The sequence below is a fragment of the Entelurus aequoreus genome, linkage group LG13, assembly GCF_033978785.1.
Source record: "Entelurus aequoreus isolate RoL-2023_Sb linkage group LG13, RoL_Eaeq_v1.1, whole genome shotgun sequence".
Lineage (NCBI taxonomy): Eukaryota > Metazoa > Chordata > Actinopteri > Syngnathiformes > Syngnathidae > Entelurus > Entelurus aequoreus.
Genome location: NC_084743.1, coordinates 61,289,604 through 61,312,243, shown reverse-complemented (window position 1 = coordinate 61,312,243; position 22,640 = coordinate 61,289,604). Strand labels below are relative to the sequence as shown.

At 38.2% G+C, this 22,640-nt stretch overlaps 1 protein-coding gene and 1 long non-coding RNA gene across 6 annotated transcripts in view; one reads left to right on the top strand and one right to left on the bottom strand.

Moving 5' to 3' along the window:
• The window catches only part of LOC133663566 (uncharacterized), a 136,075-nt gene that overhangs the window by 88,171 nt on the left and 25,264 nt on the right, over positions 1-22,640 (bottom strand). The gene's annotated exons all lie outside the window — the stretch shown is intronic.
• limk1a (LIM domain kinase 1a) overlaps positions 1-22,640 on the top strand; it is a 111,864-nt gene that overhangs the window by 70,806 nt on the left and 18,418 nt on the right. For 2 of the 3 annotated variants that reach the window (XM_062068124.1, XM_062068125.1), the window contains 3 exons: positions 18,825-18,934; positions 21,387-21,599; positions 21,671-21,776. In XM_062068124.1, the coding sequence (XP_061924108.1) occupies positions 18,825-18,934; positions 21,387-21,599; positions 21,671-21,776 (429 nt within the window). Of the gene's footprint in view, positions 1-4,928; positions 5,110-18,824; positions 18,935-21,386; positions 21,600-21,670; positions 21,777-22,640 lie in introns of those variants that run through there. The other variant, XM_062068126.1, reaches the window with a different exon arrangement.

Here is a 22,640-nt window from a genome sequence, read left to right as displayed (position 1 = left end):
GCCTGGGGGGGCCGAGGAGTCAGGACAGCGCGTGACCACCAGGAAAAGCGCGACTGAGCCGGCGTGGGAGTGACACAGCAGCAGAGAGGAAGGAAGGCGTTAACCAGATTAACGGGTCGCACGCGTTGTATATCACATGTCCGATGACATCATCGATACGGCCCGTCGACACCGTGACTTTACCGCTCTCTTTCGCTTTTCTAACAAGGTGAATTCCTGCCATTGAGACTTCCCTCCTTCTACTTCCTCTTTATTTCAATATCTGCTCCTCTAAACGATAAAATATTTGACACAAGCTGCATCGCAACTTCTGCTTCCGTGAGAAATGATAAAGTCATGTCAAGTTTATTATTGCGTTTTTTTGACTGCAGTAAAATATCTCATTCAGTGGTTCTCAAACTTTGTTCTCCAAGTACCACCATAATGCACGACATTAAAGTACAGTATGCTTGAATATTCATTAATAGGAATTCAAAAGGTTTTATTTAACAAGTACGTTTTATATTTTTGGCCACTGTAACATTCCACACAGTTTGAACAGTAACACTGTGTTTGAGTATTTAATTAAGTGGTTCTTTGGCGTACCACTAGGTGGAGCCCCACATGATCTAAACCAGTGTTTTTCAACCACACACTAGTGTGCCGTGAGAGATTATGCAGTTTCACCTATTTGGGTTAAAAATATATTTTGCAAACCAGTAATTATAATCTGCAAATAATGTGCCGTTGTTGAGTGTCGGTGCTGTCGAGAGCTCGGCAGAGTAACCGTGTTATACCATACCATATCAGTAGGCGGAAGCCGGTAGCTAATTGCTTTGTAGATGTCGGGAACAACGACGATAGTTTGTCGTGATCACAATATGCAGACGACAGCGGGAGGCAGCGTGCAGGTAAAAAGGTGTCTAATGCTTAAACCAAAAATAAACAAAAGGTGAGTGCCCCTAAGAAAAGACATTAAAGCTTAGGGATGGCTATGGAGAACGAAACTAAAACGGAACTGGCTACAAAGTAAACAAAAACAGAATGCTGGACGACAGCAAAAACTTACAGCGTGTGGAGCAGAGACGGTGTCCACAAAGTACATCCGAACATGACATGACAACAATGTCCACGCAAAAAAAGATAGCAACAACTTAAATATTTGTGATCGCTAAAACAAAGCAGGTGCGGGGAATAGCGCTCAAAGGAAGACATGAAACTGCACCAAAATAGGAGCGCAAGACAAGAACTAAAACACTACACACGGGAAAACAACAAAAAAGTCAAAATAAGTCACAGCGTGATGTGACAGGTCGTGACAGTACACCTACTTTGAGACAAGAGCTTTAGTGATGCATGCTTGGTTATGGTTTGAATTCATATCCAACAATTGCGACAGGGACTTTTTATTGTCTACTGAGTTTCATTTATTAATTATTTCTGCTGGTGGTGTGATTTTTAATTAAAAAAATGCGCATTGGCTCAAAAAAGGTTGAAAAACACTGATCTAAACAACAGAAACCGTTGAAAGTATGAGTAAATTATTAGTAACTTTTTTCAAATCAATACCCCTCTGACATTATCTATGAAAACTGAACTTTGTTTGTGAAGGCGTTATGTTTTTTCATAATTTTTAACACAAACGATACTGTAAAAAAAACAAAAAACACATTTTACGATAAAAAGAAAAACTGGCAGCTCAGTAGTCAGAATTATAACGTAAAATGAACAATGGTTTTTACATCGAGTTATTGTAAAAAAAAATAAAAAATTGGTACCCTTGTTATATTACCGTATTTCCTTGAATTGGCGCCGGGAATATAGTATTCGCCTGCCTAGAATTACAGCCGGGTCAAACTCGTTTCGCAAAATAATTAGCGCATGCTTGGCACTTCCGCCGGGTCAAATATGAGTCATTAAATGACTCCCGCCTCCAGGTGGTAGAGGGCGCTAGTGATCCTTCTTGCGACTACCAGTACTGCAGGAGACAGGTACTGCAGAAGAAGACAACAAGCAGCAAGCATGCAGCAATTGTTTGCTTGCACTTTTAACATGGAGGATTACATATCTAAAATAAAACCGTTTTCTAAACTGGACTTTCAATCGAAGCAGGAGGTAATAATTAAAGGAATGTCTCCAGAGACTTTTAAAATTGAAGAAAGATGAGAAAGACTGCCTTTGATCAGAAGCAGCTGCACATGGACCCATCTACAAGTAAAGGTAAGATCATAATAACGTTTTTTTTATTAAATGTGTTTTTCATGATAAGGTATGCGCCGGAGTGAGAAGAGGTTTTAAAATAATTAGAGCATGCTTGCTCATTCCGCATGGTTTTGGTAACCGCAGGAGTGAGAAGAGGTTTTAAATTAATTAGCGCCCCTGCGGCTATTCAAGGAAATACGGTAGTTGTAGTATTCATTATTAAATTTAGAAATGTAGAAATGGCTAATGCTAATCGATAGCATGTTTATGGTAAATCCAATGTGAATTAGCATCAAGCTTGCGCATTTTGAAAAGTGGAACCTTACTCGACTTTTCAGCGCCCTCTTCTTGCTTTGTTGGCATGGAAATTTGTAACATACTTGACTGATTGTTTCTCAACCAAGTACTTCAGACAGAGTTATTGCAGGTGCAACAAAGGCATCGATGATTTTACATGAATCTGTAGTACGAACAGACTTCAGTCGGTAAGTATAAAAGGACAAAACGAGGTATCCATCCCTGGCGTCACGCGACTACTATTTCTGCTGCTTTTCTGGCAGCCTTCAGGCATTGCGACCCCTGGCTTTCTGTCGTGTAACTACACTACTAGTATTGTATTTTAAAAAGGCTTAGTGGCCACATGCGTGGACAGCACCTTTTAGCTCTTATTTTCAAAATTGTGTACACTACTGAATTGGGGTCTTATGGCACTTATACTGCCATCTGGTGGTGTCAGAAGAGTATAACATACAATGGAATTTGGAAAAAAAAAAAGTGTAAAAATAAGAATTAGCATGTTACTAAACATGAAGTACACGTTTGTTACTTATGGACTAAGTACATATCAAAATATGATTCTTAGTTTTTATTCTAATTAGGGTCCAATAAGCCCAAATAGCAAAGAGAGATTAAAAAAATCATGTAAACAAACAGCTTGTGTCATGTCTGTTGATCATGTGTTTGTTTTAGTCATGTTCGGTTTTGTTTTTGGACTCTTTGTGCACTCTTGTTTGTTTTGTCACCATAGCAACCCATTATCACCATAGCAACCCATTAGTTTTCACCTGTCATGTCACGCACCTGTCTCACGCTTTGCACTCGCACACCTGTCACTAATCATGTCATTGCTATGTAAGCCTGTCTGTTTCTGCTGATCGTCCTGGTGACATTATCCTATCATACCATGCTTCTTCTGACACCCGTGCTACCTCTGTTTGTCTTCATGCTACCATAGTTCCATGCCAAGTAAGTTTTTGTTTATTGGTCAAAGTTTCTGCCTTTGTGCAAGTTTTGTTTCATTGGTCAAGTTTGTTCTCCGCCATTGTGCGCGCCTTTTGTTTGCTTCCTTTTTTGAAGTCTTTAAAATAAAATATGTACTTACATTCACGCCTTGCCCGCACCAACTTTCCTTTGCATTCCGGGAAAACAAAACAACCCATAGTCCACGTCTTGACAGCTTGGGCCTTAAGAGGTTAAGGGGTGCTGTCTGTTAGTAGAAAAAATACAAAATACAATTTAAAAAATGTATTGTGCTAAATATTTGTTTTAATTAATTTTCGATTAATCACCCAGCCCTAATATGGCAAAATGTATCTGTAAATCTGCTAAAGTCCTGTTTGAGTAGCTCAAAACTTTGTTCACCAAGTACCACCATAATCCATCCATCCATCCATTTTCTACCGCTTACTCCCTTCGGGGTCGCGGGGGGCGCTGGAGCCTATCTCAGCTACAATCGGGCGGAAGGCGGGGTGCACCCTGGACAAGTCGCCACCTCATCACAGGGCCAACACAGATAGACAGACAACATTCACACTCACATTCACACACTAGGGCCAATTTAGTGTTGCCAATCAACCTATCCCCAGGTGCATGTCTTTGGAGGTGGGAGGAAGCCGGAGTACCCGGAGGGAACCCACGCAGTCACGGGGAGAACATGCAAACTCCACACAGAAAGATCCCGAGGCTGGGATTGAACTCACGACTACTCAGGACCTTCGTATTGTGAGGCAGACGCACTAACCCCTCTGCCACCGTGCTGCCTTACCACTATAATGACCAACATTAAAAAACCGCAGCATAGCAGGCCTAAGTACTCACTAAAATAGGTTTTATTTAACAAGTATATCTAATAATTTTGGCCACTGTAACATTACACACAATTTGAACAGTAACACTGTGTTTGAATATAGGAAAATAAAACACTAATCATTTGAGTGATTCACAGTGTGAGAATCACTGGAGTAGATTAAGTCAACCTCCCATAACTAATATTGTTCTTCTTTAGATCACAGCCAAGTACCTCCATAAATTACCGTAATGACCTAAATACAAAACACCATTTTTTTTCCCCAGAGTCATCATACATATCTTGGGAATTTATAGATGCATACATGCAGACCAAATAGCCGACGCCAAATGGCTTATCCCCAATCAAGCCAGAGGTTTTCTCCCCGTCACTCACGCACAGCGCTATTGGATAATAATTAATACATGAAAATAGTGTTTCCTTATGAGTGTTAATTGGTGGAAGTGTGCCTTTAAGAAGATTAAAAATGACGAATACAAGAATTAGCTGATGACCCGGGGGAGTGTGTGTGTGTTTGGAGAGGGGGCGGGGCCAAACAGGAAGCGATGAGGTCATTGCTAAAGTAGGAGAGGAGGCGTGTGTGGGAGGGCAGACAGGAGGGGATGAGCTCAGCTGCAGAGGCGTGTGTTCGCTTGCCTCCCGCCCTCCTCGCTCTACCACAGTGACCGCTGCATGTCCTGTGTGTGTGTGTGTAGCGTGTGCGTGTGTAGTATGTGGAGCGTGCCTTCTCGTTAGAATGAAATAGAGCCGCACGGAGACGCCGGCTCTCGGTGGCCGTCATGGTGGGGGACTTGTTTTTGTGGAGCTTCTGCTGTCTCAGGCTGTGGAGAAGGGACAAGAAGGTGAGTGGGAGTGGGTGCTGATGTGGAGGTGCAGGACGCCGGCTGCTGTGTGTGCGCGTCCTCCATCTTTTCAAGCCTGCGTGCCGTTTAAATGTGGGTCACTTCTTTTTTATGCCGTGTCATTTCATAGCGCTGCTCTCTCCTTTTACAACTCTTTGTAGAGGGAATGGATGCCCTGATTGTGTCGGCGTTATTTACTTATGTTTGCCGGTATTGTCCCAGTGGATGCGAGCTCTACGGTACCAAGGTGTAGGATGAGTACTTGACCTCGGTCTTTAAGTGCAGGCCTGTGTGTTAGACGCAATGGGGGCTTTCTCGTGTGGTCATCAATAATATCGCCTGCTGTGTTTTTCATGTTTCTCTGAACCGTATTTGCCCTAATCTGTCATCTCCTACAGCGGGGGTTTCCAAAGTGCGGCCCGCAGCTCATTTTTTTAAACCAGTGATTCTTAGACCGTGGTACGCATACCACTACTGGTACCAGCTCAATCTAGCGGTACGCTAAATAATCACTTACCGTAAATTCCGGATTATAAACTGCTACTTTTTCCCTATGTTTTGAACCCTGCGGCTTTTAAAACGGTGTGGCTAATTTATAGATTTTTCTTCACTGACGGCCATTATGCTAGTTTAAAACAAAACAAACAAATACACTGAAAAGGTGTGTTATTGTTTGTGCTATGGTGCCATCTTTTGGACAGTTTCTGCCGTGCCCCTCCTTATTAGTGCTTTCAGACGGAAGTACAAGTGCCGTTCCGTCTTTTAGCCATCCATAGCTGGTTGATATGAGATCACTCTAGTTTATTTTTAGCCAGACTGGTAATAATGGAAGCTGATTGAGGCTCGTGATAACATCATCCTGTATACTCACACATGTGGTAATTATTGTCAATAACAAACAATACAGAAAGTCATAAATCAGTCAAATAATCTAAATGGAAAAGAAACAACATGAATTATTTAAAATGCAATGTTTTTCATTTTGCTTTTTTTTTTTATCAATTATTCATATTTCGTCACTTACAGTACAACAATAACCCAGTGTTGCAAATGCAAATTACAAGTCTCAAAAATATTTTCTCTTTAGATTACTTATTGTTTAAAAAAAAATGTTTGAATAAAAACAGTCGAGAAAAAAAATGTTTAGAAGATTTTACTACAATATTTTTATATTTATAAAACAAAATAATTGCTATACCCTTCCCTAAAATGCAGTTATTTTTAGGTAACTATATAGGTGCCATCTTTTGGACAGTTTCTGCCGTGCACCTCCTTATTAGTGCTTTCAGACGGAAGTAGAAGTGCCGTTCCGTCTTTTAGCCATCCATAGCGTTTCTGCTTGTATGGATTCCTTATTCATCGCTTCAAGCAACGTTTGTAAGTTTTATAATATAACTAAAAATGTTTACACTTCTTAAAGTGTCCCATGTATCATGTATGTAGGAGTGTTTTCATGCATATTTGTACATGCTATCGTAATGTGATCAAGCGAGCGTTGTTAGCATTAGCTAATAAGCTAACACAAAAAAATAAAGCAAATACACTAACAGGTTTGTTATTGTTTGTGCTATTGTGCCATCTTTTGGACGAGTTCGCTCACTGCAGTTTTTGCAGTGCCCTCCTTAATAGTGCTTTCAGCCGGAAGTAGAAGTGCCGTCCCGTCTTATAGCCATCCATACCGGTCCTATTCGTATGGATTCCTCATTCATTGCTTCAAGCAACGTTTGAAAGTTTTACAATACAACTAAAATTGTTTATACTTCTTAAAACTGTCCCATGTATTATGTCTATAAGAGTGTTTTCATGCATATTTGTACATGCTATGGTAATGTAATCTAGCGAGTGCCATTAGCATTAGCTAATATGCTAACACAAAAAAAAACAAGCAAACACACTGAAAAGGTGTGTTATTGTACGTGCTATGGCGCCATCTTTTGGACAGTTTCTGCCGTGCCCCTCCTTATTAGTGCTTTCCGACGGAAGTAGAAGTGCCGTTCCGTCTTTTAGCCATCCATAGCATTTCTGCTTGTATGGATTCCTTATTGATCGCTTCAAGCAACTTTTGTAAGTTTTATAATATAACTAAAACAATTTACACTTAAACTGTCCCATGTATTATGTCTATAGGAGTGTTTTCATGCATATTTGTAGGTGCTATCGTAATGTGATCAAGCGAGCCTCGTTAGCATTAGCTAATAAGCTAACACAAAAAAATGTGTTATTGTTTGTGCTATTGTGCCATCTTTTGGACGAGTTCAACAACTAATCGAATAAAATCGATTATTAAAATAGTTGCCGATTAATTTAGTCATCGATTCGTTGGATCTATGCTATGCGCATGCGCAGAGGTTTTTTTTGTTGTTTTTTTTTTAATTATTTTTTATTATTATTATTTTTTTAATAAACCTTTATTTATAAACTGCAACATTTACAAACAGCTGAGAAACAATAATCAAAATAAGTATGGTACCAGTATGCTGTTTTTTTTCAATAAAATACTGGATAGGATAGAAATGTAGTTTGTCTCTTTTATCCGATTATTAATCGATTAATCGAAGTAATAATCGACACATTAATCGATTATCAAATTAATCGTTAGTTGCAGCCCTAATATCGGTGCGCTATATAGTCTGGAAAATACGGTAATTAAATATGTTAGTGGCCAAAAATATTCAATATAAATGTTGAAATAAAACCTTTTGCCTTGTTTTTAATGAATATTTAGGCCTACTATGTTACTGTATTTTATTGTTGGTCATTATGGTGGTACTGTTTTCTGAGGTGATACTTTTGTGATACGTTGTTTTAGATTTTAAAAAATACTTTTACAAAAGGAAAACAAACAAAGCAAACAGATTAAACAGGTGTAATGTAATGAGAAAATGTTGCAATATACACAGTATTAATAATTAATATTATTATTGTCTGCTTTATGCCGTGTCGTCCACAAGTTGCAGACATTCTCCGTGTATATTTTACGCTTGAAAAGTGTTCTTCTTAAATATTCATGTATGTTCCCGCACGGTAACGGCGTGTGTGAACTGTTGAGAGTGGGGTTGGGTACCGTTCACATTACAATCGATACAGTACCATTTCCCGGTACCTTGGAATCGGTACGTTTGTGTGTGTGTTAGTGAATATGAATTGTTTTGGCAACACTAAAATGACCTTAGTGTGTGAATGTGAGTAAGAATGTTGTCCATCTGTGTTGGCCCTGGATGAGGTGAAGACTTGTCTGGGGTGTTCCCCGCCTTCCACTTGCCCCCAGAGGGGAAAATGGATGGTTTTGATATTTAAGTATATTTTCGTATTGCAACATTTAAAAATGAGCTGATGACAACTGCTGTCCAGTTGTGATGTTTTGTTTCATTACCACATTTCCGAGTCAAAATTTTTAGTATGACGACATGTTTTTTAAATTAAATTCGCAAGTCCAAGACCTTAGATCAGTGGTGTCAAAGTCAAGGCCCGTGGGCCGGATTATCTTTGGCCCCTGGGATGATATTTGATTAGTATTAGAACCGGCCTGCAGGCCACAGACGCCTGCTGCTGTTTTGCACGCACCAATACTCCATCAGTGTTGGCTAGAGATGTCCGATAATGGCTTTTTCGCCGATATCCGATATTCCGATATTGTCCAACTCTAATTACCGATTCCGATATCAACCTATACCGATATTTACAGTCGTGGAATTAACACATTATTATGCCTAATTTTGTTGTGATGCCCAGCTGGATGCATTAAACAATGTAACAAGGTTTTCCAAAATAAATCAACTCAAGTTATGGAAAAAAAAATGCCAACAGGGCACTGCCATATTTATTATTGAAGTCACAAAGTGCATTATTTTTTTTTAACATGCCTCAAAACAGCAGCTTGGAATTTGGGACATGCTCTCCCTGAGAGAGCATGAGGACGTTGAGGTGGGCGGGGTTGAGGTAGGGGGTAGGGGATAGCGGGGGGTGTATATTGTAGCGTCCCGGAAGAGTTAGTGCTGCAAGGGGTTCTGGGTATTTGTTGTGTTGTGTTTATGTTGTGTTACGGTGCGGATGTTCTCCCGAAATGTGTTTGTCATTTTTGTTTGGTGTGGGTTCACAGTGTGGCACATATTTGTAACAGTGTTAAAGTTGTTTATACTTCAACCCTCAGTGTGACCTGTATGGCTGTTGACCAAGTATGCCTTGCATTCACTTGTGTGTGTGAAAAGTCATAGATATTATGTGACTGGGCCGGCACGCAAAGGCAGTGCCTTTAAGGTTTATTGGCGCTCTGTACTTCTCCCTACGTCCGTGTACACAGCGGCGTTTTAAAAAGTCATACATTTTACTTTTTGAAACCGATACCGATAATTTTGAAACCGATAATTTCCGATATTACATTTTAAAGCATTTATCGGCTAGGAATTTTCAAAACGGGGTCCCAGGGACCCCATCAAGTCATAAAAATGGGGTCCCACAATACATTTTAATAAATGTATGCATTATACTGTTATATCTTCTATTCTATATTGTGTTTTGGAAAAAAGGTTGTCATAATCGTTAATTCATTAAAAAAAATTAAACAAAATAACATTTTTATGCATATGCAAATTTATTCAGTTATAAACATTCATTCACTTTCTTCTTTCCTTCATGGATTTAAACTTTACCGCTGCCCGTGTTTTTTTCTATATTTTTATTGTAATATTTTCAGAATGTGTTTGTTCTATTTTTGGCCAAAGTAAGATAAAGAAAACAATCTGAAGTTGTCTTTATATTTTAGTTTTAATGCCCGTGTGCATAGATTTTCCTCCGTGCGGCTCCTGAGCTCAAATGAGTTTGACACCCCTGCGTTAGATGGCATTAGTGTTCAGTTTATGGTGTGTCAGTTCAGTCTTTTATTGCGTGTTAAAAAGGGTTAAAACTAAGTTTTGTACTGGACACGTTCCAGCCATTTGATTGTAACGTGCAGCTTAGTTGTATTTATGTATTTACTTATACATTAGCCAGAAAGTTTAGTGCAGTAAAAAGTAACAGAGTAAGTCTGAGCTAGGACGACAATTGTGCTATGTGAGGGTTTTTTTTGCATGTTGCGCATAATTCGCCGCAATTTGATTGAATTTGCATAAATTGGTGCGATTGGGATGTCTGGAAATCCTGGAGGGACTGTAAAATGTTTGTCAAACGTTTCTCCTTGTGGGACTGGATCTGTCACCACTTTGCATGTTGTTTCGGTTTCAGTGTCAAAACATCAGTGGGTATTTGAAGAAAAGGGCACACAAAGGCATTGGTTCTGCATGTGGACTTTTGTTTGGCTTTACTGTAAACACTACAGTATGACAGTAAAATGGTGTCTCTAAGCACTTTAATTTGTTGAGTCTATGGTTGATATGAGATCACTCTAGTTTATTTTTAGCCAGACTGGTAATAATGGAAGCTGATTGAGGCTCGTGATAACATCATCCTGTATACTCACACATGTGGTAATTATTGTCAGTAACAAACAATACAGAAAGTCATAAATCAGTCAGATAATCTAAATGGAAAAGAAAAAACATGAATTATTTAAAATGCAATGTTTTTCATTTTGCTGGTTTTTTTTTATCAAGTATTAATATTTCGTCACCTACAGTACAACAATAACCCAGTGTTGCAAATGCAAATTAAAGCCTCAAAAATATTTTCTCTTCAGATTAGAGATGTCCGATAATACCGATATTATCGGCCGATAAATGCTTTAAAATGTAATATCGGAAATTATCGGTATCGGCTTTTTTATTATCGGTATCTTTTTTTAATTTAATTTTTTATTAAATCAACATAAAAAACACAAGCTACACTTACAATTAGTGCACCAACCCACAAAACCTCCCTCCCCCATTTACACTCATTCACACAAAAGGGTTGTTTCTTTCTGTTGTTAATATTTCTGGTTCCTACATTATATATCAATATATATCAATACAGTCTGCAAGGGATACAGTCCGTAAGCACACATGATTGTGCGTGCTGCTGGTCCACTAATAGTACTAACCTTTAACAGTTAATTTTACTCATTTTCATTCATTACTAGTTTCTATGTAACTGTTTTTATATTGTTTTACTTTCTTTTTTATTCAAGAAAATGTTTTTAATTTATTTATATTATTTTATTTTTTTTATTTTTTTTAAAAAGGACCTTATCTTCACCATACCTGGTTGTACAAATTAGGCATAATAATGTGTTAATTCCACGACTGTATGTATCGGTATCGGTTGATATCAGTATCGGTAATTAAGAGTTGGACAATATCGGAATATCGGATATCGGCAAAAAAGCCATTATCGGACATCCCCACTTTAGATTATTTGTTTTTGTTAAAAACATTTTTTTAAATAAAAACAAAGTCGAGAAAAAAAATGTTTACAAGCTTTTACTACGATATTTTTATATTTATAAAACAAAATAATTGCTATACCCTTCCCTAAAATGCAGTTATTTTTAGCTTACTATATATGTGCATTTATTTTATTTTGTTCATCTATTACGTTTTCACTGTTTCTTTTTTTTTAACTACTTTTTACCTGCCTTATAATAACAAGTGTGACCCACATTGTGTGTGTGTGTCACCAAATATGCTCCCCTCCTACTGTGCAACAAAGTAAGTTCCATCATCATCAAAAATTATACATTGAAAGAATATGACCTAATACACACCGCTCGCAGCAATTCCCACAACACATTTTTTTTATGTGTTTGTAATATTATGGCTGGTGTAACTTCATCCATGCTGCATGACGCCAGCCGCCATGTTTGTTTTCACTGCGGCGCTTCCTTCCACTGACGTTTTGTCCTCAGCAGGACGCTGGCTACTGTCGGCCGCACACGAGTGATCGCTCACAAAATGTCAACATCGGCGACTAATCGTATGAAGGAGGTGTCAAGTGTCCCTGACTTAGTGGTTTTTTCCGTGTTTTTAGTGTCGCCAAGAGGCCTTAAATAGTCCGACATGAATGGCTGTGATTGGCTTGAAAGTCATGTCTGTTGATACTCCGCAGCCAAGCATAACATGTCGATTATTTTAAAACAAATTCAGTTTTAGGACTCCTTGTACGTTGAAGAAAACATGTGGCGACTGATACAAGGGAAAAACGTCTAACATTTTGATATTACTTTAACACTCTTTACATTACAACAGTGTTTTTATTTGTCAGCTTTTTCTCATTATTTTTGCTCCACTTTTGCTGTTTTTTAAAACTTTACAGTTAGAGATGATAATGGCTTTTTTGCCGATGATAATGGCTTTTTTGCCGATATCCGATATTCCGATATTGTCCAACTCTTAATTACCGATTTCGATATCAACCGATACCGATATATACAGTCGTGGAATTAACACATTATTATGCCTAATTTTGTTGTGATGCCCCGCTGGATGCATTAAACAATGTAACAAGGTTTTCCAAAATAAATCAACTCAAATTATGGAAAAAAATGCCAACATGGCACTGCCATATTTATTATTGAAGTCACAAAGTGCATTATTTTTTTTAACATGCCTCAAAACAGCAGCTTGGAATTTGGGACATGCTCTCCCTGAGAGAGCATGAGGAGGTTGAGGTGGGCGGGGTTGAGGTAGGGGGTAGCGGGGGGTGTATATTGTAGCGTCCCGGAAGAGTTAGTGCTGCAAGGGGTTCTGGGTATTTGTTCTGTTGTGTTACGGTGCGGATGTTCTCCCGAAATGTGTTTGTCATTCTTGTTTGGTGTGGGTTCACAGTGTGGCGCATATTTGTAACAGTGTTAAAGTTGTGTATACGGCCACCCTCAGTGTGACCTGTATGGCTGTTGACCAAGTATGCGTTGCATTCACTTGTGTGTGTGAAAAGGCGTAGATATTATGTGACTAGGCCGGCACACAATGTCAGTGCCTTTTAAGGTTTATTGGCGCTCTGTACTTCTCCCTACGTCCGTGTACACAGCGGCGTTTTAAAAAGTCAATAATTTTACTTTTTGAAACCGATACGGATAATTTTGAAACCGATACTGATAATTTCCGATATTACATTTTAAAGCATTTATCGGCCGATAATATCGGCAGTCTGATATTATCGGACATCTCTATTTCCAGTATTATTTTTTTATATTTTGCTTCTGTGTGAAGTAGCAATACTCTCTGCTGGGCTTGTGGAGGCGGATCTCCACTCTCCCCTTTCATGACCACTTGATTACCGAATAAATGCATGACACAAGACTAGGACTGGGCGATATAACTGAAAACTACATCAGGGTATAAGTGTTTTTTCTCGGTCGATATCGATAATTATTGATATTTTTTTATGATCTATGGAAAAATATATTACATGTAAACATTTTTATTTCAAACGTAACCTTCCTCTGATTATAATCAACTCAGCTGTCGAGGCAGAAAGGAAATTAGATGTCAACACAAGCATGGAAAACACTCATTGTAAACAAAATATTAAAATCACATTTAACACTTAACAATATCTTATTAAAATAAAGGTGCAAAAATAAGGAATATGTAAGAAATCAATCAATCAATGTTTACTTATATAGCCCTAAATCACGAGTGTCTCAAAGGGCTGCACAAGCCACAACGACATCCTCGGCTCAGATCCAAATGACTAATAAAGTGTAGAACAAGTGTAAAAATGTAAACAGAGACCTGAGAAGAACTATTTTCTGCAGGTTTAGTACGAGGAGGGTTACAGCTGTGCTCTAAAAGGTAAGCGTGGCTAAGGTAATGTGGTATTAGCGGTCTTAGTGGGTACAAGCGCCTTGTATCATTTACAGACCACATTGGTCTGACTACGGTCCCTTTTTAAAAAAATCCCAAAAAGTGCCATATTGTCCAGGAGACTTTTCCTCTTTTTCCACAAGTTCTTCATTTAGACTTTGTCTTCTCACTCTATGCAAAGAATCAAACCAACCAAAAAGATAGTTGATACTGTTACCTGATTGGCTGTTAGCAGGTCACTTCCTGTGTTGCTTGGTTACCAGAGAGCGAGTGCCTTTGTTCATGCAACCAAACTTGCTGCACAACTTCCACTTTCTTCCGACAAAGCAGAAAATAAAATGTATCAAACACATTTTTTTTGTGATCTTCGTTAGGTGTCTATCGCGATATACTGTTTATTGATATCGTTTCATCGCCCAGCCGTATGCAAGACTCTTTCACTTTCTCCCCTTTTTTCAGCAGCCTGGACATGGACTTTGGTTCTATGGTTATCGTCACATTTTCCTGGTACCTTTATGCAGTGGACCACGAAAATGCCAAATAAACGGAGAAACGCCCTTATTGAAGTTGCCTATGCTTTTAGTTTTAATATTGCAAAGTAAATTTCTCCAAATAAAAGTAGCAGCTTGATGCCAAAGAACAAGCTAAAGTGAAAGTATAATCACATCCTGTTCATGTGACATTAAGGCCTGCAGTCGTTAAAGAAGTCTGCTGCAAAACAACGTTTGGACGCAGTTAATGTGATGAGATCATGACACACTGGATGAAACGCAGCTGTGTGAAGTGTCTTGTTGGGCCAGTGCTGCATTCATACATGGCACGATTGTCAACAGTCACATGGAGTAGGGGCTTTTATTTTGAAATGTGACAAAACCGTCTTTCTTTCCCCTAATTGCTTTTTTTATTTGTAATTGTCACCTCAGGGTGGATGTGTCGCCCAAACATGATGACGACAGCTGCCGTCTGGCAAATGGGGTCCTAGTGTGTGAGTGTGTGTGTGTGTGTGTGTTCTTGTATTTCTACTAGAGATGTCCGATAATGTCTTTTTTGTCGATATTCCGATATTGTCCTACTCTTAATTACTGATTCCGATATCAACCGATACCGATATATACAGTCGTGGAATTAACACATTATTATGCCTAATTTTGTTGTGATGCCCCGCTGGATGCATTAAACGAAGTAGCAAGGTTTTCCAAAATAAATTAACTCAAATTATGGAAAAAAAATGCCAACATGGCACTGCCATATTTATTACTGAAGTCACAAAGTGCATAATTTTTTTTAACATGCCTCAAAACAACAGCTTTAAATTTGGGACATGCTCTCCCTGAGATAGCATGAGGAGGTTGAGGTGGGCAGGGTTGGGGGTATATATATATATATGGGGGTGTATACTGTAGCGTCCCGGAAGAGTTAGTGCTGCAAGGGGTTCTGGGTATTTGTTCTGTTGTGTTTATGTTGTGTTACGCTGCGGATGTTCTCCCGGAATGTGTTTGTCATTCTTGTTTGGTGTGGGTTCACAGTGTGGCGCATATTTGTAACAGTGTTAAAGTTGTTTATACGGCCACCCTCAGTGTGACCTGTATGGCTGTTGACCAAATATGCTTTGCATTCACTTGTGTGTGTGAAAAGCCGTAAGTATTATGTGACTGGGCCGGCACGCAAAGGCAGTGCCTTTAAGGTTTATTGGCGCTCTGTACTTCTCCCTACGTCCATAAATTGTACTTTTTGAAACCGATACCGATCATTTCCGAACCGATACCGATCATTTCCGATATTACATTTTAAAGCATTTATCGGCCGATAATATCGGACATCTCTAATTTCTACCCTTCTTGAGACATCAAAGAGGAAAAGTACCGTCCATATGAGGACCGATGAACAAGTTAGGACCGAAATCATGGTCCCGATATGGACCATGATGTCTCATTAGCACCCCTGATGGTGAAATCAAAATGAGGGTGGTCCCAAAAAGGCGGGAATTTTTCAAATTGACTGTGTGTCGGTTTTAAAAGTGCTCCCCCTCTGATCAACATATGTAATAAGTATGTGTAAAAATTTGAAGTGCTCCCCCTCTGGCCAACATATGTAATAACAAGTGTGTGTGAGAAATTGAAGTGCTCCCCCTCGGGTCAACATATGAAATAACAAGAGTGTGTAAACATTTGAAATGCTCCCACTGTGGCCAACATATGTAATAACAAGTGTTTGTAAGAAATTGAAAAGCGCCCCCTTTGGCCAAAATTAATTAAAAAAAAAAAATATTATATAGAGACATACTGTAATAATAATGAAGACAAAAAAACAATTACAAACAAAACAAAAAAATTAACTAAAAGCTGACCTTTTTTATACTACATAATATTTATATTTCATTAATGTTGTAAATACAAATCTTTATATATCTAGAAAGGGTGACCCTAAAGAGGTAGGCATTATTCGGAGGTCTCAAGAAGGTAAGAAATACAAGAATATGTGTGTGTGTAAGTAATTGGGCATGGCAGTGTCAGGTTATACAGAATCACACACCCTTCCCATCCTCGTCCAGCTGTCCTGTCTTCTTCCTGTATCCCATTTGGAAGCACACACACACACACACACACACACTAACACACACACACACACATCATGTGTCCTTCCCAACACACACACTATGCTGACATTCATTTCCTGTACCCTGAATTTGATTAGTTATCCAGTCATAAATTATTTCTACTCAGCTGCCCATAAAGTAATGAATGACCTATACAAGATTGTATGACTCCTTTGTGCTGCTCTCTCGCCCTTAGAACTTCACCATTATGCCATCATCCATCCATCCATTTTCTACCGCTTATCCCTTCTGGGGGTGCTGGAGATCGTGTTTGCAATCAAACGATATCAATATTATATTTACAATATAAACAATTATGCTTACTTTAGGTTAGTTTCTTGGAAACAAATATCTAGGTAGGAAAAAAAAAAACTTTTTAAGTGTTCAAATGTAATAAAATATTTTGGTGATGTTTTATTTTTATTTGTAAAAACATGGAAACTGGAAACAAAGGTGGTGCCAAAGAAGTTATGTTTTCGCTAGGTTGTCTGTTTGTTAGCAACTCAAAAATTTATGGACGGATTTTGATGACATTTTCAGGAAATGTCGGAAAAACAACATTCCTCCATCATACTACGAACATACTTCTTGTGCATACTTTTTCTCCACTTTACGGCATTCCACGCCCCCACCTCGCAGGTTTTCGAGATGATTTTGGAGATGTAGCCTATTTTCAGCGCCAGAAAAAAACTACACTCACCAAATTTTTGTTTGATACCGTCACACGCCAGGGCATTATTGTGAGGATTTTGTAACTCCAATACCGTGGTATTTACAAAACTGTTACACCCCTACATGACAACTATTCTCACTTTAAGTTAGTTCCTTGAAATAAAAATATCTAGGTAGGAAAAAATAACTTTTTAAGTGTTCAAATTTAATAAAACATTTTGGTGATGTTTTATTTTTAATTGTAAAAACATGGAAACTGAAAACAAAGGTGGTGCCAAAGAAGTAATGTTTTCGCCAGGTTGCCTGTTTGTTAGCAACTCAAACAGTTATGGACGGATTTTGATGAAATTTTCAGGGAAATGTCGGAAAAACAACATTCCTCCATTATACTACGAACATACTTCTTTTGCATACTTTTTGTCCACTTTACGGCATTCCACGCCCCCACCTCGCAGGTTTTCGAGATGATTTTGGAGATGTAGCCTATTTTCAGCGCCAGAAAAAAACTACACTCACCAAGTTTTTGTTTGATACCGTCACATTATTGTGAGGATTTTGAAACTCCAATACCGTGGTATTTACAAAACTGTTACACCCCTACATGACAAGTATTCTCACTTTAGGTTAGTTCCTTGGAATAAAAATATCTAGGTAGGAAAAAAAACGTTTTAAGTGTTCAAATTTAATAAAACATTTTGGTGATGTTTTATTTTTAATTGTAAAAACATGGAAACTGGAAACGAAGGTGGTGCCAAAGAAGTTATGTTTTCGCCAGGTTGTCTGTTATAGCAACTCAAACAGTTATGGACAGATTTTGATGACATTTTCAGGGAAATGTCGGAAAAACAACAGTCCTCCATCATACTACGAACATACTTCTTGTGCATACTTTTTCTCCACTTTACGGCATTCCACGCCCACACCTCGCAGGTTTTCGAGATGATTTTGGAGATGTAGCCTATTTTCAGCGCCAGAAAAAAACTACACTCACCTAAGTTTTTGTTTGATACCATTATTGTGAGGATTTTGAAACCTCAATACCGTGGTATTTACAATATAGACAATTATGCTTAATTTAGGTTAGTTTCTTGGAATAAAAATATCCAGGTAGAAAAAAAAATATTTTTAAGTGTTCAATTTTTTTAAAAAAATGTTGATGTCTTATTTTCATTTGTAAAAACATGGAAACTGCATCATAAAGAGTGTGTGTCTTTGCACTCATAAGAAAAATTAAACCTCCTGGGAAACCTTATGTTTAATGTCGGCATGTCTGGCGTATCACACACATTTGCATAAAGAGCGGATAATTACCTGAAGTAATTAAAAAGGGGCAATATTGATGGGCTGATGTCCACTAGATCTCTCTCACTAATGAGTAAAATGGATTAAACGAGCGAGAAAAAATTGGCCTGGAGAAACAAGTAGCCTAAATTGTGGGCCTATGCATATTTATTGTCATCAGTGTGAGGTGGAATCATACAACCAGAACATTCATCTGCGGACAATTTGATTCATTTGCTCATCCCCTGCTCTGTTTTTGGCTATAACTCAATTCTTCCCATGGCCCTAAGCTGTAGAGGAAATCTGGCAGCATCAAACCTAATCTAGCAGACCTTGTCCTACTTCTCAGACCAGTGACACGCCTCGTGTTGTTGCAGCCCTGGTGCACAACGCTGCTGGCTTTGTTTGGGGGCCCGCATTTAAACTGATTTTCTTGTTTTATGGTCCAGGTTGCCGGGGAACAGAAGTATCATCCAGAGTGCTTCACCTGTCTGAACTGCAGGACGTTCATCGGTGATGGAGACACTTACGCTCTGGTGGAGAGATCCAAACTCTACTGGTGAGTTTGGAAAAATTATCTGGAGTTTTTCCATTTGTGGCGGTATTCTCATTTCAATGCGTTTTCTTTATTTTCATGACTGTTTACATTGTAGATTGTCACTGAAGGCATCAAAACGATGACACCTGTGAAGTGAAAACCCTTTCAGAAACCTCTTGAAGCTCATCGAGAGAATTACAAGAGTGTGCAAAACAGTAATCAGAGCAAAGGGTGGCTATTTTGAAGAAACTAGAATGTAAAACATGTTTTCAGTTTTTTGGTTAAGTACATAACTCCACATGTGTTCCATTCAAAGTGTTGATGCCTTCAGTGACAATCTACAATGTAAATAGTGCCTACAGCCACAGCTGTTAATGCCAATGTCTTTTAACCCGAGACCCTCTCGGCTATTTGCTTTTGTTGCAACAACAAAAACTGCAACCCAAAAAATGTTTGTGACCAAAACCTTGTTTTGCAAAAAAACCAAAAAAAGATTTGTAACCAAAAAAAGATAAACAAATAAAAAATAATATTAGCAGCTAAATGCATGATTTGTAACCCAAAAAACCTTTTGCAACATAAAAAATATTTGCAACCAAAACATTATTTGTAACCCGCCCCAAGGAATCATTTGAAACCCCTAAAAAATATTTCTAACCAAAAAAAAAAGATAAGGGAAAAACAAACCACTTATGTCCCTTAACGAAAGCACCCGAGAGCTGTTGTTTTTGCAAACTAAAATGATAAAACGTCTATTTAAATATTGCTGAATCCTAGAAGTGCATCTAAAACCACAAATTACAGAGCAAGAACAGATCAAATCGGATAGCTTGTAAAACTACCGCATGAACTCAGACTTGAGGACGGAGAACTTTCTGACTGTTTCCCCCCCAACACGTTTTTGGACTGCTTGGTGATGTTTGGAAACATTAGAAACAAATCCGAAGCAGTCATCTGGACATCATTTAAATGTGGCAAAAATGGATTTGGGCTCGCAGTTTAAAAAGCAAAGCCATCTGTGTGGGTCACAGACTGCTTGTTGTGTAGTTTTGTGGTTGTGTTGTGTGAATGTCATGAGCCCCAGGCTTGAAAACAAAACAAAATGGTGGTTCAATGTGAAAGCAGTTGCTCTGAAAGGACAATCAAGGTGACGTCTTTGTGCCAGAATGCGAGTCACTTTTGTACATTCAAAATTAAACCGTCTTTACATGCAAAAAAATTTCTGTCTTTTTGAAACCAAACAATTTTCACAACCAAAAAATTTATTTTGAACCCAAAACTAGTTTGTTTTTTTGTTTAATAATTTGCAACGCAAACAAATATCTGCAACCAAAAAAATTATTTGCTACTAAAATATGGTTTGCAACCAAAAAAATGTTTGTAACCAAAGAAAATATCTGCAACCAAAAAAATTATTTGCTCCCAAAATATGTGTTGCAACCAAAAAAATGTTTGTAACCAAAGAAAATATCTGCAAAAAAAAAACATTCGAAACCCAAAACAACTTTCCGACCAAAAGAATTATCTGCAAATCAAAAAATATTTGTGAAAATAGATATATTTGCAACCCAAAAAATATACTTCCAACCCAAAATAATATTAGCAACCTAAAACATTATTTGTAAACCCCCCTCCCAAAAATTGCAACAACAAAAAAAATGTTGCAATCAAAAATGGATTTCAACCCCAAAAATTTTTTGCAACAAAAAAATATCTGTAATGAAAAAAAAGATTTGCAACCAAAAAAAATAAGCAAACTAAGATTGGCCCTAGTGTGTGAATGTGAATGTGAAAGTTGTCTGTCTATCTGTGTTGGCCCTGCGATGAGGTAGAGACTTGTCCAGGGTGTACCCCGCCTTCCGCCCGAATGCAGCTGAGATAGGCTCCAGCACCCCCCGCGACCCCGAAAGGGACAAGCAGTAGAAAATGGATGGATGGAGATTAGCAACCAAATTAAAGATTTATAACGGGGGAAAAAATATTTGCAAGCAAACCAATTATCGTAAGCCAAAAAATTATTTGCAACTAAAAAAAAATTTGCAACCAAAACAATTTGGAAGCCACAAAAAATGTTAGCAACAAAAATTATTTTTGCAGCCCAAAAATTATTTGCAACAAAAAATAAATCTCTAACGAAAAAAAAGATGTGCAGCAAAACAATTGTTTGTTACTAAAAATAGGATACCAAACATAAAATAAGAAAATTAGCACCTAAATAAATAATTTTTACTAACAAAACAAAACATTTACAAGCACGCAAACAAATTATTGCATACCAAAATACTTTTTTTATTTTGAATCCATCTTTTTGTTGCAAATATATATTTTTTTGGTTGCATGAAAGTCTGAGTGCTACTTTTAAATATTTCCACTCACCATGCTTTATATGTAGAGTTATTAAAAATTCATTCTGAAGCATTTAAGTGTTTGTCGGACTATTTGCTCCAATCCAAAATCCCCTTTTGCCCTCTAGTGGTCACTGCTACTACCAGACCGTGGTCACGCCCGTGTCTCTGCCTGACTCGCCATGCTCGCACATCCCTCACACGGTCACGCTGGTGTCCATCCCGGCCTCGGCAGAGGGTACCGGGCGCCGGGGGAGGGGCTTCTCCGTGGCTATCGACCAGCCGCTCAGCCCCACGGACGATTACATTCCGGAACACGGCCGCACCGTCCGGGTCTCCCAGTGAGTTTGTTTGCCGATCACATGTGATGGAGACAAGCGAGTACGAGTCATTTGTCTTCCTCCTTTTCCAGGGTGGATGCTGACTGCATCAGTCCGGATGTGAAAAACTCTATCCATGTTGGGGACAGGATCCTAGAAATCAACGGGACGCCTATTCACAACGTCCCCCTGGATGAGGTACCCACTAAAATATGCTCTTTTTATGCCACGGCTGTTTTCTCATTTTTGTCCTGACTTCTATAAAATGCCATAGGGGGCAGTGTTGTGCGTTACAAACGTCAACATCATGATGACGTTGCTTAAAAATAGATCACCGCTCGGGTGGATTATACAGTAGCCTATAAATTATGCTGATATTAACAGCTGTGTGGAAAAATGCACCACATTTTACAAGCGTATTTAAAAAATTAAAAAAAAGTGGATATTTGCTTCCAATGAAAAAATAATAAAATGAGAAATAATTACATGTCTAATATATTATGCTTTAAAAATGCTGTGCTATGGCAAAAAAAAATATTTGATGGTTGTGTGTTTTTAGGAGCTAACATGTTTATGATGATTATTACTAGGATTGCACGATATTGAAGATATAAAGAATATACATTTGGCTGTTGAAAGAACTTTTAATACGATCATGATAATGCACGTTGACGACATTCTAGCTATGTCCCGCACATTTGACAACCGTGACCTCAATGCGATGTAGCATCCTTGCTAGTAGAGATAAATGCTTTAAAATGTAATATCGGAAATTATTGGTATCGTTTTTTTTTTGTTTTTTTTTATTAAATCAACATAAAAAACACAAGATACACTTACAATTAGTGCACCAACCCAAAAAACCTCCCTCCCCCTCATTCACACAAAAGGGTTGTTTCTTTCTGTTATTAATATTCTGGTTCCTACATTATATATCAATATATATCAATACAGTCTGCAAGGGATACAGTCCGTAAGCACACATGATTGTGCGTTCTGCTGGTCCACTAATAGTACTAACCTTTAACAGTTAATTTTACTCATTTTCATTGATTACTAGTT